This window comes from Aspergillus saccharolyticus (assembly GCF_003184585.1).
Source record: "Aspergillus saccharolyticus JOP 1030-1 unplaced genomic scaffold BP01scaffold_35, whole genome shotgun sequence".
NCBI classification, from domain to species: domain Eukaryota; kingdom Fungi; phylum Ascomycota; class Eurotiomycetes; order Eurotiales; family Aspergillaceae; genus Aspergillus; species Aspergillus saccharolyticus.
This window is the reverse complement of record NW_020290645.1, coordinates 101,739-118,259: the sequence shown is the minus strand read 5'-3', so window position 1 is coordinate 118,259 and position 16,521 is coordinate 101,739. Positions and strand designations below refer to the sequence as shown.

At 52.4% G+C, this 16,521-nt stretch overlaps 7 protein-coding genes across 7 annotated transcripts; 2 read left to right on the top strand and 5 right to left on the bottom strand.

Annotated features, from left to right (window-relative positions):
* Nucleotides 1-2,357: 2,357 nt before the first annotated feature.
* BP01DRAFT_405062 (NAD(P)-dependent oxidoreductase) lies at nt 2,358-3,326 on the bottom strand (the record flags this gene model as incomplete). Its single annotated transcript, XM_025578723.1, has 3 exons — nt 3,122-3,326; nt 2,980-3,054; nt 2,358-2,908 (listed from the first exon to the last, which is right to left on the bottom strand). Exons 1-3 carry the CDS (start codon nt 3,189-3,191, stop codon nt 2,358-2,360), a joined length of 696 nt encoding a protein of 231 aa, XP_025428374.1. The 5' UTR covers nt 3,192-3,326.
* Nucleotides 3,327-3,532: 206 nt separating this feature from the next.
* On the bottom strand, nt 3,533-4,755 carry BP01DRAFT_325512 (putative 2-deoxy-D-gluconate 3-dehydrogenase). Its single transcript, XM_025572863.1, has 3 exons — nt 4,536-4,755; nt 4,189-4,404; nt 3,533-4,061 (listed from the first exon to the last, which is right to left on the bottom strand). The coding sequence occupies exons 1-3, from the start codon at nt 4,659-4,661 to the stop codon at nt 3,618-3,620; spliced, it is 786 nt and encodes a 261-aa protein (XP_025428373.1). The 5' UTR covers nt 4,662-4,755; the 3' UTR covers nt 3,533-3,617.
* A 638-nt stretch (nt 4,756-5,393) lies between these two features.
* Nucleotides 5,394-6,751, bottom strand: BP01DRAFT_376268 (uncharacterized protein; the record flags this gene model as incomplete). The annotated part of the gene is made up of 2 exons (XM_025576944.1): nt 5,394-6,658; nt 6,715-6,751. 2 exons carry the CDS (start codon nt 6,749-6,751, stop codon nt 5,394-5,396), a joined length of 1,302 nt encoding a protein of 433 aa, XP_025428372.1.
* Nucleotides 6,752-8,587: 1,836 nt separating this feature from the next.
* BP01DRAFT_418022 (uncharacterized protein) lies at nt 8,588-11,170 on the top strand (the record flags this gene model as incomplete). The annotated part of the gene is made up of 9 exons (XM_025579290.1): nt 8,588-8,687; nt 8,738-8,829; nt 8,886-9,034; nt 9,108-9,235; nt 9,287-10,171; nt 10,226-10,263; nt 10,314-10,499; nt 10,590-10,937; nt 11,036-11,170. The coding sequence occupies 9 exons, from the start codon at nt 8,588-8,590 to the stop codon at nt 11,168-11,170; spliced, it is 2,061 nt and encodes a 686-aa protein (XP_025428371.1).
* Nucleotides 11,171-11,571: 401 nt separating this feature from the next.
* On the bottom strand, nt 11,572-12,951 carry rad14 (DNA repair protein RAD14). The gene is made up of 3 exons (XM_025579289.1): nt 12,814-12,951; nt 12,140-12,752; nt 11,572-12,052 (listed from the first exon to the last, which is right to left on the bottom strand). Exons 1-3 carry the CDS (start codon nt 12,913-12,915, stop codon nt 11,637-11,639), a joined length of 1,131 nt encoding a protein of 376 aa, XP_025428370.1. The 5' UTR covers nt 12,916-12,951; the 3' UTR covers nt 11,572-11,636.
* A 235-nt stretch (nt 12,952-13,186) lies between these two features.
* On the bottom strand, nt 13,187-14,655 carry BP01DRAFT_346920 (NAD(P)-binding protein). The gene is made up of 4 exons (XM_025573662.1): nt 14,446-14,655; nt 13,859-14,380; nt 13,653-13,725; nt 13,187-13,548 (listed from the first exon to the last, which is right to left on the bottom strand). Exons 1-4 carry the CDS (start codon nt 14,554-14,556, stop codon nt 13,307-13,309), a joined length of 948 nt encoding a protein of 315 aa, XP_025428369.1. The 5' UTR covers nt 14,557-14,655; the 3' UTR covers nt 13,187-13,306.
* A 455-nt stretch (nt 14,656-15,110) lies between these two features.
* Nucleotides 15,111-16,355, top strand: BP01DRAFT_325500 (phytanoyl-CoA dioxygenase family protein). Its single transcript, XM_025572862.1, has 3 exons — nt 15,111-15,366; nt 15,423-15,798; nt 15,930-16,355. Exons 1-3 carry the CDS (start codon nt 15,165-15,167, stop codon nt 16,279-16,281), a joined length of 930 nt encoding a protein of 309 aa, XP_025428368.1. The 5' UTR covers nt 15,111-15,164; the 3' UTR covers nt 16,282-16,355.
* The last annotated feature ends 166 nt before the right edge of the window (nt 16,356-16,521 follow it).

Here is a 16,521-nt window from a genome sequence, read left to right as displayed (position 1 = left end):
GTGCAGCTGCATTCTTGGGAGTTTTCAATCGAGATCATATGAGGTTTTACAGTACTAACAGTACAGTAGTGCTGCCGCTGTTGTAAGGGGTAATATACGAGTGCCTTCTCTGCGGGTGCCTCCCTCAGCCCAAGGCGTTCCAAAGCACACTAACTCCTTTTGGGCGGCTACATGGGGGGTAAACCACCAGTACATTAGATCACGTGATTAGGGAAAGAAATGCTGGGGTAGTGGGTATCCTTAGATCCAGCAGATAAGTTATAGGCTATCATACAAATTTGTATTAGAAGCTATAGATAGAAGATAGAACCTTAATTTTTTCTACTTCGTCAGATAACGGCCGGGATAGCCGTCGGCTACCCAAATCTAAAAGTCACGTTACTGTTACTCGCAGCAGCTAATCATCGTCTATCAGCCGCGATCAGACCCTTATAGAGTGCAAAGCTTCAGCTCTCCTGTGATTTTGGCTTTGACCCTTATACCTACACTAGTTGGCAGTGGCTTCGTTATGATGAGTTTGAATACTCAAGGTAATACATCGCATTTGATTTTTAGTACACTGTGCAGCAGGGTTCTTCAGCTTTGTCCTGATACAAGTTTAATTGATGACTGCAAGAAGTGTGAAGAGGGTTCTAATCGAGTTTTTATTTTCATTATAAACAACTTAACTCAAGACAAATAGTGGCTAGATTGCCCTTTATTCTTACTGGACCGGTGTGACTAACTACCAGTTCTGAAGTCACTACCATCAGATACTGTAAGTTTTTCTCCTTATAGTAACACTAATATAGTATAGTTGCCAAATCACTTCTACAGTACAGTTAAAAACAGACATTCCTATCCCAAATATTATTAAACTGGAGTAACAACATCGGTTCCACGGAGAATACTATTGGCAGCGAATATATCATAATGGAATATACCTCCGGTGTTCACCTGTACGAGTATGGGATAAAATAGCTGGGGACTAGCAGGTCAGATACTTAAATACGATAATTCACAAGATGAAAGATACTACTATGCTCACTTCCCTGTCTTATAGCAGTATTTACTTTGAGGAAGGACCTGTACAGCCAAGCACCAGACAGCCTCTTAATAAGAATTCCTATATCAGACCACATTATAGCAGCCGGTAGTAGCCTCATCATACTGGGCAGCGCCTATACGGACCTTGTAAGTTATTTAAAAGCCTTTCTGTGATATACCGTATTAGTAAATTCGTACCAACCTTTAGTAGGGAATAATCTTAATAGCTTCTGTAAGAGTCTAATCGAAGCTGGGCTTGCAAACCTTTCTGCTTATACAAAAAGCCTGGATCGAAATTCTTCATACTAATAATCCTTCGATCAACATACCACGGTATCAGAATCAGCACATCCCACACTTAAGCAAATATCCTTAAGCTCTTATGTCAATTATCAAGCAATCTACATGACTACTGTTTTTTTATCCAGATCTATACAAACATACTATTTTTGTCTCAGAGGAAGACCTTATTATTATTACAGGGATTATTAATTAGCAAGCTGCGAGCATAGAACCTGCTTTCTGGTATTCAGATGATTCGTCAGATTTCGCTACGCTCACCAATTCAGGCGAGGACTTATATAACAAGATATACCAGGCTTCGTCTCAGTAATATACGCCTACACTTTCAATGCGAGGATCAATGGACGAGAATCTGTTCCGTCTACCTTATTATAGCTATAGAATATGAAAGGATAGTACTATAGTCTTATAATATAAGATGATCGAAACAGCTCGAAACTGGAAGAGTTTAGAGTTCAAAGGTTATTGTCTATACCCGATACCTACTCTTGAAATCATTGTCGAGCAGAGAGGGCTTATCGACTTTTCGTGGTGGTACAAAACCTGAGATATGATCTTTCGAAGTTACTGAACTCAGCAAGTGACGGCTGGTGCCCATAGGAAATTAGGAAGTGACACAAACAGCGCACAGAGAGATCTTTACAGGAATGCTGGAGGCTGTTTTATCAAATCAGAATCCGGAAGACAGTGAGCCTGTTCAGGATGAGGAAACTTTGCGCTCAATATAGCCTTTTGACCTTCCTTGAGATATCATACCGTCTTCATTAGCATTGGCACATCATCAGATCCCGGCATTTGTTATAGCTGCCGAAGTTTATTTATTTGAAACCATTCGGTACTGTAGGCGAAATCTATGAATGTTGTGCTCTACATAACGTATAGGCAAGACAGGCTATGTAATTAAGTAAATCCGTATTACTAGTAGTAAATGTCAATAACCACGACATGGAGACGCTACAGCACTCTTCCCTGCAGCCACAGTAACTCCCTACTTATCAATTAATACTCCGTAGTTACTAAGTAGGTAGTCACCTGCTAGTAATGACCGGCGCTGCACCCACCCACTCATCCCCCTCCGCCACATCCACCAAAAACCGCGCCACACTCCGCCGACTAATACTGCCCATCAAAGGCACTCCCTGTCCATCATTCTCCCAGATCTTCACCTTCTCTGTATCAACATCATCACCCTCCGTCAGCCGCATGGGCCGCACAAACACAAAACCCACCCCGCTGCCCCTTACCCGACGCTCAACCTCATTATGATCCGCATACTGGTACGCCATGTTCGTCTTCCCCATCAGTAGCCGTAGCAGCCAGGGCATGTTCTTCCAGGAAGCTCCGACGCCACACGCCTGTAGAATGACGGTCTTGCGCACCCCGAACTCTTGCATGGCTTGCACGATGTTGGCGTTGCAGTCGGCCATCAGCAGCGGGGGGCCGAGCGGGGCAGAAAAGGGGCTGTCGCTTGTTCGGGGAGCGCTGAGCGTGACGATGACTGCTGCTAGGGCGAGGGATGTTGCTGCTGCTGCTGCGGCGCGGAATGCGGTACGGATGTCGGGAAGATGAGTGGGGGTGCCTATCCGGTCATGTCAATGGGGATGCTACTTAGGTTGAAGTACTAGTGTGCACAGAAGAGGGTATGCTTGCCTTTGATGAAATGGAGATTGGGGCGTGGTGCGCCCATGGCTTCTGGATCGCGGACTAGTGCTGTAACCGTGTGTCCTGGACGGTTGTTAGAGTTGGATTGCCTGGGGCAAGGGGAGTATGCTGTGCGGTGTGCGGTGTTTACCTCTCCGGAGTAACTCGTCGATGACGAGTCGGCCGCAACGGCCACTACCGCCGATGATCAGTACGTGCATGTTGTCAAGTGTAGCGTGTGTAGTTGGTTTTGGATAGGTCTGGGCTCGTAGCCATTGATTATAAACTGGTGTTCTTCGACTCTATATATGCGTCCCGGATGTTATACTCATCCGGAGATAGATCGGATCCGGCCGGAGATAATTGAATTGGGGATCGGATATACCCCGGGCGGACTCTCTGCGATATCGAACTTACTCGACAAACTGAGTGACAGTGATTGTCACGTATAAGTTGTTGAGTCTGTGTCAGTGTGCATTCTGTGCTTGAGTCAGCTTAATCCAACTACGCCTTTCTAGGTTCAATTCTAGCTTCAAGTGAAAGTCATTTCTCTACCTGCAGTGGCAGATAATATGTCCTCGGATTCAATAAATATGTACAAACATCCAACCATGACCATCATAAATCTACTCCAAGGGACAAAAGAACTACCGTCCCATCCACCCTCCATCAACACAAACCACCTCCCCTGAAACATACGTGCTCGCCCGACTCGCCAAAAACACCACCACCCCCTTGAAGTCCTCCGGTTTCCCCCACCTGCCCGCGGGAATCCGCGCCATAATCCCCGCATTTCTATCCGCATCATTAATCAGCGCGGTATTCATATCCGTGGCGATATAACCCGGCGCGATCGCATTCACATTGATGCCTTTGCTCGCCCACTCGTTCGACAGCGCCTTGGTGAGCTGCGCGACGCCACCCTTGGATGCCGCGTACGCGGGGACCGTGATGCCGCCTTGGAAGGTGAGGAGGGATGCGACGTTGATGATGGCGCCGCGTCGGCCGCCGTTCCCCTCTGGTTGGGCGAGGAGGTAGGCGCCGAATTCGCGGCAGAGGGTGAAGACGGAGGTCAGGTTGACGTTGATTACCTTTTCAGTGCCAGGTATATTATTAGCATGGTTTGGTGGTAAGGGTGGGTTTGGGGGTGGGGGGTGGAGTTTTGCTCTGCTTTAACAGAAAAAAGACAAAGGTTGGATGGGGGTGGGCAGAGCATACCTCATCCCAATCTTCATCTGGAAATCGTTCGCTTGGATGTCTCCGCTGAATGCCTGCGCAATTCAACAGGATGTCGGGCTTGAAGCCCTGGCTGGTCAGGGCGGGCAGGATCTGTTTGAGGGCGGCGCGGTCGGAGAGCTCCGCTACGTGGATGTGGGCTTTGCGGCCAATGCGGGCGGTGATTTCGTCACGGGTGGTGGTGTTGCTCTCATCCCTCTGGACTCACAACACATTGAGATTAGTATGGGTTGGTTGGGAGGTGTGGACTGGTTTGGTTGTCGTTGCGTTGTTTGCAGGATTGGTTCTGGGATTAGATGGTCCTATAAACCCCAGACACAAAGACGCACCTGAATCAAGATGATATCGGCACCTGCTTCGGCCAGGGCGTAGGCCATCGTCTGGCCAATTCCTCTGGTGCCACCGGTGACAATGGCGGTGCTGCCTTCGAGGGAGAAGAGAGAGGGGAGCGACATTTTGGGTTTTGGTTACGTGATCCGTGAGATTGTCAGCTGTACTCATGCAGTTCAGTTGGTGTATAGCAATGCCCACCAAACAGGTAAGAAATTGATTCTCTCAATGACCCGACTATCATCCCACATCCTGGGAAACCTCGCTTTAAAGAAGACCCCCCACCCATACATGCGGGGCAGCAGCGGAGCCCTCCGAATCGGGATGATGCAATTGCCGAGGATCCCCAGCAGCTCAAACACCGATGCCCCGCGCCCCGGCTATTGAACTTGCCGCTCGGGGCTGATCCGGTGGCTGGCGTCCGTATGGGTACGGTACTGTGACGGGTAATACGTTGTCACGTGAGCATCGGCCCATTGCCTTGCTCCTTTTTATCATCGTCATGCTGTCTATCTAGATAATTTCTGTTTATATTGGAAGGGGAGCGCCATCGGATATGGATACATGTAATCGCGTTTGATCAGCCCCACATGGCTCTAGACAAATATATCCAGGTCTCACCTCAGCATCTATATCGTTTTATTCAATCTGGTAATCACAAAACTCCTGTCTAACCTAAGGGCAGCACAAAGAACATATCCACGAACAACTATATAATCATAGATACAAAGAAGTGAAGTCCGTGGCGTCACGCCATCGGATGATGTGGTATCCATTGCGCCAAGGTCGCCAGCTAAGTAGAAGAAAAAGGTAGGTGGTCTGGTCCCATAAACGTTCATCCAAGGCAATCCATGCCGTTATTTCACCTCATTCGCATCCGAGAATGGACTCTCTACCCGTGGCGGAATGTGTCGGCTGCTTCGATTCGAGCGTATCCCTTCTGGGGTCTCGAGCAGTGAGGAGGTCCGAGCACCGGCTTCGGCCCCGGGTTGATCTTGGAACGGGCTCTGGCTGACGGCGGGTGAATCTTCGATCACCGTGGCTGGACGCGACTGCGTGTCGGTTTTGGCGGCCTCGGTAGCACTGACACGACGGGCTTGGCTAGAACGCTTGGTGTCTTCCTCATCGGACGAACTGGCATCGAACCCGGAAGTAGGGGTGGTGTCTGTTTGCTTGGTGCTCGCGGACCGAGATACGTTGGAACTGGTCGATTCGGACTTCTCCGCAATGGTTGGGACGCCGGATGGAGTGGTGGTGGCTTCCTTCTTCTTCTTGGACGAACCGCGGACCATGACGGGCTTGGCAGTCACTGTCCGAGCCACGATGGAGCTGTTGGTGGCGGCTGCAGAGAGATTGGCTTTGGCCAGCTGGGCTTGCGTGATCGCCGGCACGGCTGGTGCATCCGCGCTGGTGCCATTGATGTTGACCACGGCTGCACGCGTGCGCATCACTTGCTGCGCGGGCATCGGGCTGACAATGGCGTTGTTGCGGTAAATGGTGGTGGCAACACTGCTGCGTAGACTGGGGGCAATACTGCGACGCTCGTTCGACATGTCGGACCAGGTAGAATCACGAAGATCACCGGGCATGAAGAAGTGTTGATCGGGGTGGGCACCAGGGAGCGGTGGAACGGGAGGCACCAGACTGCCGGGCGTCTCGCGCGGCGAACGATTGGTCACCCCAGGGATGTAGGCGATCTGAATCACATTCGAAGCGCGAGTAAGAACGGTCGAAGCGATCGAGTTGGTGGACTTTCTGGATTGTCGAGTCGTGTCGGCAGCTACGCTGGACTTTTCGGCTTCGGATGCTTGCTGCTCCTTGCGCTTCTTCCGAATGAAGAACCACCACACCAAGAAGGTGACTATGGCAATAAAGGCAACACCGCCAACCACACCCCCGGCGATGGCCCCGGCATCTGTACCACCGCCACCGCCCGAGTTGTTGCTCGAAGACCCCGAGTCCCCGCTGGTAGCGGCCTTAACACATTTGGTGGTCGCACACTGGGTGCAAGACTGACTGATCATCGTACAGGTGTACCCATCGTCGCAGGTCGGGCAAGCCGGTGCTGAGGAGGAGCATTGTACGCAGCTTCGAAAGGCATGGAGGGAGCGGGAGTAGAAGACTAGGGAGTGACATTAGCGACCGTCTCGCCGCACCCATTTCGAGTCAAGGACCTACCGTTTGGGGTGGTGGAATCGGAAGGATGGAAAGACATGATGACAATGGGAAGAAGAGAGTTGCTGGAAGAATTGGGTTGGAATTGCTGATGGAAGGATGTCGGTCGGTAGGGTCGTAGCAGAAGGGAGCGGCCTCAAAACAAAGAGGCTAGGGAGAAAGAAAGACGTAAAGGGTGAAAGGCGGAAAAAAAAGAGTGGCAGGCCGATCAACGGCGTAAGGAACGTGGAAAATGGCTTTGCGCAAAAGAGTGTAATGCTCGACAGACGTCAAGTCGTGAGAGTTTGTTGCTAGGTCATATACGAGAGAGCAAAGAAGGAAGATGAAGAAGTGGGAAGAGATTGAGGCGGAGATTGGCAGGCAACAACGCGCATAGCAGAATGCAAATCAAGTGGATCTCCCAGGCTTGGGGCAATGGGAGTGGATAGGATAGGATGCTTTGGGATCCCCTCCCGGTCGGAATGTCTGCTGCAAGTGACTGCGTGCGTGGTGCGTGGCCGTACACAGTACTAGGCGTAGACAATGGCTTAGCAGGGCGATCAACCGTAAGTTCTGTCTGTCTGGCTGCCAGGTACGAGACAGACACACGGTGGGTGACAGGGGAACAATCAGGGGAGAACCGTGGATGCAGGTGGTAAGCGGGCGGGAGAGGAGGTGGAAACGAGAGAAAAGGGAGGGGAAGAGGAAGAAAAGAGGGAAGAGAAGGGGAATCTAGATAGATAAGTAAAGTCAAGTCAATCAATCAATATTTAATGGGAAGAAGAATGAAGAAATAGATTAAAGCGACGGGACAAGATGGGGTGAGAAGAAGATGGGGGGGGGGAGTGAATGAGTGAGTGAGGGAGGAGGAGGAGGAGAGGGAGAGAATTGAGAGTAAGCACAGCACAGCACAGCACACAGCAGTAAGTGCCGAACCAGAATGGTTTAGCGTGTGTTGCAGAGAGGGGCTGAGCCGGAAGGACAAGATTAGTGACACCCACTTTTTTCGCTCTCTCTCTCTTTCTCTGCATCCACTTTCCGCCTTAACTTTCTGGTGACACCAGAAGTATTCTTCAGAAGAGTACGGAAGTACGGAGTACTGTGTAGTAATTCTCTCGACCCTCCTCTCCACGGTCTAGACGGAGACCATGCCGTGGACAAGAGAGCAATGCGATGCACTGCATGAACAAAACCAGAACACCTGACCCGACAACTAGTCTAGTAGTGTCTCCAAGAGTCAAAGATCTCCTCCCCCTGACACGGACCCAAAAAAGCAGCGAACCACACACAGGATCTTCATCTTATTCCTGCCTCGTGTCTCATGTCCAGGTCTCGACCTTCGCTCGGTCCACGTTGCTTCCTTCGCCCGGAAATTAGCACGGCTGGTCGTGTCAAACCACTGGCCCGCCTAATCTTCTCGTCCCATGCCCCATGGGCCATTCTCATTCTACACTCACAGTATTCCACCACAGTATTCTGCCGGCCTCCATCACCGGTCGGGCAGTCAAGGTCATGTGACCTGCTCCAGTCGACAAGTTAATGGACAGTACGGAGTATAAAACGACCAAAATTAAATCAAAAGATCATGACCACATGCTGCTACTGCCACCAGAAGTCCAATCAACAAATCGCAAGATACAAATCCATATAATGTAGCCACGTTAGAGACACCAGCATGAAGCATGGTTCAAAGCTACATAGCCGTGTAAAAGACAAGTGTGATGTCTGCCATACCTCATGAACCACTCTTCAACACCTCTGACTCAACAATGACGGTACAAAGTTCCTGTGACTCAAGAAAACATTCTGCAATGGATGTGGATTTTTCATGTTCCTTCCTTTTGGCAATCACTCGATGCGCGCAGTTGAGACAACTAAGTAGTAGGATATATATACAATGGCCCCTCGGAAGCTTTCAACCGCTGGTAAGCCTGACCGACCGACTGTAATGAACGGTCGTATCACTCGATCACGCAAGGTACCTCTCGTAACTACAGGTAATTTCTTCGTGGATTCTAGGAATAGTGTTGAAAACTGACCGTAGTAGACGCTCGACACCACGAGAATCCAACTTCGGACAAGAACGACCAGGAGAATGACCTCCCACCAGTCCAGGGGAAACCACCCGCTTGGGCAGAGGTTCGTTCGATACCCCCCCATTGTAGATCCCGAAGTTGATTCTAACTTGATGGAAGTGCCGTCCTGATTTGTGCGATGCCATCCCCTGGTTTCGCTCCGCCCAAGGAGGCTACTACTCTAAAGGAAGCCTGTGCTACGGCTGTCTAGTGGATGCGGACTCAGGGATCCGCGCCTATATTGATGACGAGGTTGTCATTACTCGAATGTAGGTGGCACGAGAGAGATAACCTCTTTGTCATGACCTACCGAGGCAGAGGATCCAGACTAACGTTCGACAGTGGCGGTGGGTGCATGAAAGACGCTGATGGCAAACTCGTGCTGCTCAAGGACCAGAATACTGATAGCGCGGTCCTTAGCAGTGTGCTTAACAGCTGGAAGATGAACAATCCAGTGGGAATTATCATTGGTGCGTATACCTCAAGCCTGACGTACACATCTTGACAGCTAAACTGCTCAGGCAACCGGAATACGCAGCTCAACAGAAAGCTCCCTCACCGATACAACGTGATGGCCTACTTCCGCATCACGGACGTCTGGTACGAGAAGATAGGGAGCAAGAAAGGCGCCAAAGTGCGCTTCGAGAAGCTGGACCTCAGCAAGCCCAGCTGGTGGGCAGGCCCCGGGACATCACCGGTTCTAGTGGAGCAACGCGACTTTACTCTCCGACCAGCTACTAGACGCTGCTCGACCTGTGACCAGGAGAGCAAGCAAGTGTACAACGAGGGGTGGATGTGTCTGGAGCCGTCCTGTGCTCGATTCTGGAAGATGAACGGCAACACTGCGCCGCCGGAGCATCTCACCTTCACCGCGGCGTTCCTCAACGCTCGCCTGCCGCCCGACCCGCACATCCAGCCTCACTTTGACTTGGTCCCGGACCTGTTGGCAACCATGTCCGAAGACAGGGGTGACTTGATCTTCAAGCGCATCGCGTGGAAAGGGATCGTGTGTCCGCAGTGCTCGCGGTGCATTGCGCGCCGCTTCTGGCGCGGATGGAAATGCACCGACGAGCTCATCCACAAGCCATCTAACCAGCAACGATGCAGCTTCGAACGGTACCTCAAGGTCTCGCCACTTTCCGTGCGATCCGTCATCGAGGAATTCGAGATTCATCCCGGCAAACGCGCGATATGCTTTGACCCGAAGCTCCAAATGCCGGACATCGACGATACATCCCTACATCCGTATAGAAGATTGGTATATACTCTTCCTGGTGTGGGGTCTGTGACCCATCTCGTGGCCAATCGGGCCATCAACACGCGCGCCAACGGGCCGGACGACCTGTTCAAACGGCTTCAGTCTGTGGAACTGGGCTTACAGCGATATCCTCTGCAACAGAGCGTTGGTTCGTGTGTCCCGTACCGCGACATTCGACAAGCCCAAGGCTAATTTACTGCAGTCCGCGGTACTCTCACCTCCCATTACGCTGTCAACTATGTACCCAACCCCATACTGATCCCATCAACACCCTATACTAACCCCTCCAGGGCTGCCCATACAAATATGTCGTCTCCGTCTCCTCCAAAGGCTTCAACGAAGCCAGCGACGAGATTCTCCGGGCCCTCGGTCGCCTCACCTGGGCGACCCACCAAGCCGTCACCGCAGCGGGGGATGAGTGCCTCCCGCCCAACGAGCTCCTCCTGCTGGGATACATGGAGGACATGAAGATTGGAGTATGCAGCAGCCTCTACCTAATCAAGACGACATGAACCAAACCCCGAATCTTAGAAATATGTATATCTAATTGACCTGCTTGACAATAGTACCACGACGACGGCGAATCCTCCCTGGGGCCCACAATCGCCACCCTCTCCCTCGGCGCGCGCGCAACCATGCTCCTTCGCATGAAGTACAAATACTATCACGGCTGCACGCGGGCCAAGCGCCTTCTCGACGACGACCCGGTCCTCGACGGGTGCGGGCACTTCGCTGAACGCCAGGCCCTGAAAGCCAAGCTGGAAGCGGGCGAGATCACCCGAGCGGAGTACAAGGCGCAGCGGGGGAAGTGCCTCGGGAATCGGAGGGGGGAGGCCCCCCCGTGCATCAAGATCGAGCTGAACCATGGGGATCTCGTGGTGATGCATGGGGAGAAGTTGCAGCGATTCTATGAGGTACGTTCTTGACTTTTCCTTCTGTGGTTCAAAAAGAAACAAGGTATTGGGGGGGACGCGAAAAGTGGAAGTACATACTGACGAGTTTGCTGGTATAGCATTCGGTGATTCCAGAGAAGAACCTTCGTTTTGCGCTGACGGCGCGGTATATCAAGCCTGAGTTCATGGAGGAAATGGACGCGCAGAAGGGGAAGTTCACGCTCACAGATGACCAGGTGTATGATGGGAAGTGATTACTTTTTCTTTTTTTTTTAAGTGATGAAGGTCTGCAGCACAGACAAGTCTTGCTCCGCACTCGCTTTTTTTTGTTCTATACCTTGCTCATCAGATACCCAATGAACAAAACCTACACAAACCATCCTGCACACCTAGTAATCCATTCCAAAAAGAGATTTTATCTCCGATCTTCAACCCCATACCCCACCGGCACAGGATGATAAAAACTCAACCGCTCGCACGCATCCCACACTCGCTTCAACGCCGCCAGCCACACCAAACTCCTCTTCCCATATTGTCGTTGCGTTATACATCATTAGTTGTTTGGTGAATCGCGACGGGTCACGTGGTTAATTATTGTATAGTTTGTCTGCGAGCAATCGGATAATGCAACTTGATAGAGGCCCTGCCTCATAAGCTTGTCTTGAATCATGATCTCATAGCATCAACCTACTCTCTAAGAATATACCCCTAGGATACAAGCTAAAACTCCAACTCCTCGACCTCCATCCCACAATCCACACACTTCTTCACCCCGATGCCCGTCTCGGGATTCTCCACCGAGCGGCCCCACTGATGCACATGCCGGCCCCCAGTCCCCAAATCATCCCCAAACTGGCCGCCGGCAGCCCCTAAGCGATTGCGGCGGTAGGCATCCACCCGCGTGCGCTTTTTAAGGTCTTGCAACTTGGACTTGAACTTGGCCTCGCGCCGGCGCTTCTTCTCGTTCTCGCGCTTCTCGAACTCGGCATCCAGCGCCTCGGGCGATCCCCACTTTTTATCCGAGAACGCATATTCCTCGACCTGATACCGCAGATAAAGCATCATATTATTCCACGTCGACTTGTGGGGGTTGGGCCGTTCAAGATGCGGCAGCAGCTCGGTATCTCGGAGTTCAGCTGTACGCCTGTCAGCACATTCCGGAACCCTACCCAACAGGACAAAAAAAGGAAGAACGAAGAAGGAAAAAAAAAAAAAAAACTCACGATCCGTCAACAGATAATCCTCCTTCGCCTCCGTCTTCGTTAACAGACTATACCTCTCGGGGAACTTCTCCTTACACGCATGACAGATCCGACACTTCAGCTCCTCCTCCCACTTCCAATCAATCTCCAAACTGCCACACTCCCGACACGCCTTCTGCGTCGCCTTCTCATCCAGCACGCTCAACCCAGGCTCGAACGGCCCCGTCCGGTTTCTCTGTAGTGTCCGCAACAGTTGCTGTCGCTCCCACTCGCGCTGCGTCATGTTCGCCGGCTTTTGTTCGGTGGTGTCGTCGCGCACGTGCAGCGCCCGGTTGTACGGGTCGTCCTCGGCGGTCAGGAACCCGCCTTTCGTGTCGGTCATTTTCGAGAAGTCGTAGTCGACGTACTTAGTGAAGTTGCGGGCCGGGCGGATGGTGTCCAGCGGCCTTGTTTCTGCTGCTGCTGTGGCATCGCGGACGGTGGATGGGGGGCGGGCGATGGTGGTGGTGGTCATGGTGGTGTGGGTTCTTTTGAGACCTTTAAAGGGTTGTTGTTGTTGTGCGGCAGCGGCTGCAGCAAGAGCTTCGGCGTCGCGTTGTTCGCGGATGGCTTTGGCTTTCATGCGGTTGATTTCCTGCTCGTTTGTGTTCGTTAGTTGAGATTTCGGGCTTGCTGGGGTGTGGGTGGAGACGTACGATGCGCCGTAGCTGTTCTGGGGTGAGCGGGCCTCGGGGAAGGTCGCCGGGTTTGGTAGCCCCTGTTGGCGGAGGAGGGGTCGAGGGTCTGTCGGTTGCCATTTTCAGTCTGTCTGCGCGAGCTGGGGTCTTCAGGTGTACTGGGATGAAGAATCTTGGAAGATGTTGCAGGCGTCGCGGTCGCGATGGGAGGCTGTCGCCACCTCACGTGATGATAAGCGATAAGGATAGGATCGGCGAGCTTATCGGGACCCGCTGTGATGACGTAGGCTGGTCTAACGTCGCCGCAGCCCTAACTTAGTATCCAGTTTGAATCTGTGCATTAGGTACTAATGTAACTCCTGGATTGCGCTCTACCTGAGTACTCATTCTACCCAAAGCCAGTCCAAGAATCCACGGACACCGTTAGCATTAATTACGAGCTACAAATAACTCCTCTCAAGTGTCAATATACCATGAACACCCTCTCAGCACAAGCACTGCCTCACGGACATTAATGAAATCCCTCCTCCTCAGCCATCGCCAACAACTCTTTGAGCTCTACAAACTTCATCCCTGCAAAGTATTCCTCCCTCTGCCGCAGGGTCTTCTCCCTGGGGCAACAAATCGCCCCGAGAATGGTGCTCTCCTCCAGCTCGGCGAGCGAGACGTTCTCCTCGTCGGGAACAGTAAGCTGATGCTCCACGTCGGCTAGGATCTGCTCGCGGGAACGGTGCTCTCGCTTGAGGGGGCGGTCTAGTTCGTCGGGGTCAGCACAATAGAAAGAAGAAACCAGCATTGTGCGGGCCGTTCATGGCAGGATTTGAGTCTTCCGTATCCAGAGAGGGTTCGAAACATACCGAAATGCTTTTCCACCATTTTCGCGCCCTCGTTGAATGTGCCCCACTCACTGGATGCGTATGTGACCGGTTCCTGCGTTTTCATGCAAGTTAGGGGTTTTTTTTCGTGGGACGTTGAAGAGTGGTCCGTATGTCACAGTGTCCACATAAAGAGCCCATCACTCTTCATCTACAGTCAAATGGCGGAAACAAAGAAAAAAACTCACCCAGATCTCCTTCCCCAGCAACAACACCACCGCCCTCGCCACATCCCTCGACCACGTCCACGACTGCAGCTCATCCCCCGACCCCTTGACGGAATACGTCCACGTGGGCTGATCAATCGGAAACTCTCCGGGGATGTACGCTAGGTACGTCTTGTCCATGGGAAGGAAGTAGTCCGCGAACCAGCCGAAATTGAAGATCGTCCATTGTAGGTTGTTCTTACTGCTAGCCTCGCGCAGCGTCTCCCGGAACGGGGCGCGGGTGAGGCCGTAGGAGCGCGGCAGGTTGGGGAACTCGTCGATGTTGCCGGCCCATTCCGAGGGGATGAAGCGCTTGCAGGTGTCGGAGGTGAGACAGGCGTTGAGGAGGTTGGTGTGCAGCGGGATGTAGTCGTTGTTGGGGCAGCGCACGAGCGAGAGGAGGGCTGTGGCGCGGTAAGTGTTGAGGATGGCGACGAGCGAGTCGACGGTGTAGTCAGTTTGGTGGGTTATGACTCTGGAGTGAGTGGCCCAGGGTGGGGGTTGCTGTTGATTGATCTGTTAGTTGGGATATCTGCTAGGTTCGTGTATGCAGTGAGAGGCGAAGATACCGATCGGGTTAAGATTACAACGGAGTAGTCGGGGGTTTTGGTGATTTCTTCGGTGATGTAGCGTCCGAAACCGCCGGTTCCACCTGCGAGGACGACGACTTGGGGGGCCATGGCTGGTTGTTTCACTCTTGATTAAGAATAGTGATTGTTCGAGAGAGATGCAGAATGGGGAGCTTCTTGGTCGTCCGGAGTGTGCAGGTTTGTTTATAAAGTCGCCCGCGGCTGTGACTGATATTTTTGCAATGCACCCCCTCGCGCCCGCTCGTCTTCCACTGGATCGACCCTGGATCTACCTGTGGTATGACAACCTCTGACTCAATCGACTCGGCGGCCAGAAGTTGATCTCAGTGGCGCTGAGTCAGAACTTTCGTCTCGTGAATGACGAAGAGAGGCCGTTTCAGGTTTGTGATCGACAAAAGCTCCTACTTCCAAGATCTCTTGTTGTACAAATCCAGCATCCCGAGATAGTCGCGGTTCGCATTGCGAACGCTGACACACGTTACATCCACCGCAGCGATGGTGGGTGGCACAAAAATAGTTCAGCAATGATTATGCTGCGGCAGGGATAAGCCTGGTTGCGTTCGCGTAACCAAGATCCTCCTGGTGGCTTTATCGAGCACAGCGTTGCCATATAACAGCTGCACCGACATCGTGTCCGTTCGAGCCATGATTTTGCCGCCCATATCGCAGCTTCATAGACATCACTCCCCCCAAACACCATGACAGAACCAAGTACTCTTACCCAAGGTGTGCAATGTGTGTCAAAAGACACACCCCTCGTCGAGATTCTCGCCCACATGAAACGTGATGGCGGGGTGATCATCGAGAACCTCATCGCCGAAGAAGACATCGACAAAACCAACGAGGAGGTCAAGCACCGACTAGCCCAGGACGTAGAATGGGACGGCGTGTTCTTCCCCAGTAAACCCCCAGCTCCATTTCCACTTCCCCACAAACCCACAGCTAAACCCATACAGAAGAAACTAAACGCGCCAACTCCATGATAGCAGTCAGCCCAACCTACACCCAAACCCAGCTCATGAACCCGACCTTCCAGGCGATCTGTGCACACTTCCTGACCACGCGACACTGGTTCTGGTGGGGCGAAGAACGCAAGGAATCCGTCTCCAAGCCCTACGTATCGTCCTGCACGGCCATGGAGATTGGGCCCGGCGCCAAAGCCCAGCCTCTGCATCGAGACTCCTTCGTGAACCATACCTGGCTCCCGGAGATCGAGGCGTGGGACGATGAACGCGACAAGCATCGCGAGTCGGAGATCGGGATGATGGTTGCGGGGTGTAAAGTCACCAAGGAGAATGGGGGGACGGCGTTTATTCCAGGGAGTCATTTGTGGTGAGTATATGTTGAGTTACCAGAGCAGCCGATCCCTTAAGCCCATGCGTAGCACCCACTTAGCCTGCCTTCATTCTGCATCTACCTTACCCAAACTCCCTCCCCCTTTCCCTGCTAATGAACACGTTCAGGGGCACCGACCGCCCCCAACCCCCGAAAGCCCAAGACACCATCTCCGTCTGCATGGAAAAAGGCGACGCCTTCATCCAGTTCGCCTCCACCTATCACGGGGGTGGCAGCAACACCACCACCGACCAGAAGCGACTGTGCTACGCCACCTTCATGGTGCGTGGCTATCTGCGGCAAGAGGAGAACCAGTTCCTGGCTGTTCCCAAGGAGGTGGCCCGGAGGTATGACCGGCCCATCCAGGAGGTGATCGGGTATTCGTTGAGTGACCCGGCGTGTGGGTACGTGGAGCAGCTGGATCCGATCTATGCGCTGCGGCCGGAGTTGTTGGGGGAGGCGAGGCCGAGGGATTGGTGATTGCTGGGAAAAACTAGGCCTGGTGGAGTAGGTAGAAATGGCAGGGATTTTTATTCTGGAGTGGACGAGTCCTGCATCGTAGGGCGAGCTGCTGTCATGGGTGTAGCCTGATCTTAGAGAATGGATTATTCTGCTGCGACCGTCTGTTCTCTACAGTTTGTATGATGCCACCGAAGATGCAGTGACTCTGGGTATGGTGGTCAGTTTGCCAGTCACTACACGGATGTCGCTCGTTGAGAC

Excerpts from the sequence above, each read along its gene's own strand:
- BP01DRAFT_325512 (XM_025572863.1), bottom strand. The coding sequence starts at position 4,661 with ATGTCGCTCCCCTCTCTCTTCTCCCTCGAAGGCAGCACCGCCATTGTC. Across the intron at positions 4,405-4,535 it reads CCGATATCATCTTGATTCAG|AGGGATGAGAGCAACACCAC; the intron begins GTGCGTCTTTGT and ends TTGTGAGTCCAG. Across the intron at positions 4,062-4,188 it reads CAGATGAAGATTGGGATGAG|GTAATCAACGTCAACCTGAC; the intron begins GTATGCTCTGCC and ends GGCACTGAAAAG.
- BP01DRAFT_346920 (XM_025573662.1), bottom strand. The coding sequence starts at position 14,556 with ATGGCCCCCCAAGTCGTCGTCCTCGCAGGTGGAACCGGCGGTTTCGGA. Across the intron at positions 13,726-13,858 it reads TGCTGGGGAAGGAGATCTGG|GAACCGGTCACATACGCATC; the intron begins GTGAGTTTTTTT and ends ATGAAAACGCAG. Across the intron at positions 13,549-13,652 it reads AATGGTGGAAAAGCATTTCG|ACCGCCCCCTCAAGCGAGAG; the intron begins GTATGTTTCGAA and ends CCGACGAACTAG.
- BP01DRAFT_325500 (XM_025572862.1), top strand. The coding sequence starts at position 15,165 with ATGACAGAACCAAGTACTCTTACCCAAGGTGTGCAATGTGTGTCAAAA. Across the intron at positions 15,367-15,422 it reads GGACGGCGTGTTCTTCCCCA|AAGAAACTAAACGCGCCAAC; the intron begins GTAAACCCCCAG and ends AAACCCATACAG. Across the intron at positions 15,799-15,929 it reads ATTCCAGGGAGTCATTTGTG|GGGCACCGACCGCCCCCAAC; the intron begins GTGAGTATATGT and ends GAACACGTTCAG.
- rad14 (XM_025579289.1), bottom strand. The coding sequence starts at position 12,915 with ATGGCAACCGACAGACCCTCGACCCCTCCTCCGCCAACAGGGGCTACC. Across the intron at positions 12,753-12,813 it reads CAGAACAGCTACGGCGCATC|GAAATCAACCGCATGAAAGC; the intron begins GTACGTCTCCAC and ends ACAAACGAGCAG. Across the intron at positions 12,053-12,139 it reads GGATTATCTGTTGACGGATC|CTGAACTCCGAGATACCGAG; the intron begins GTGAGTTTTTTT and ends ACAGGCGTACAG.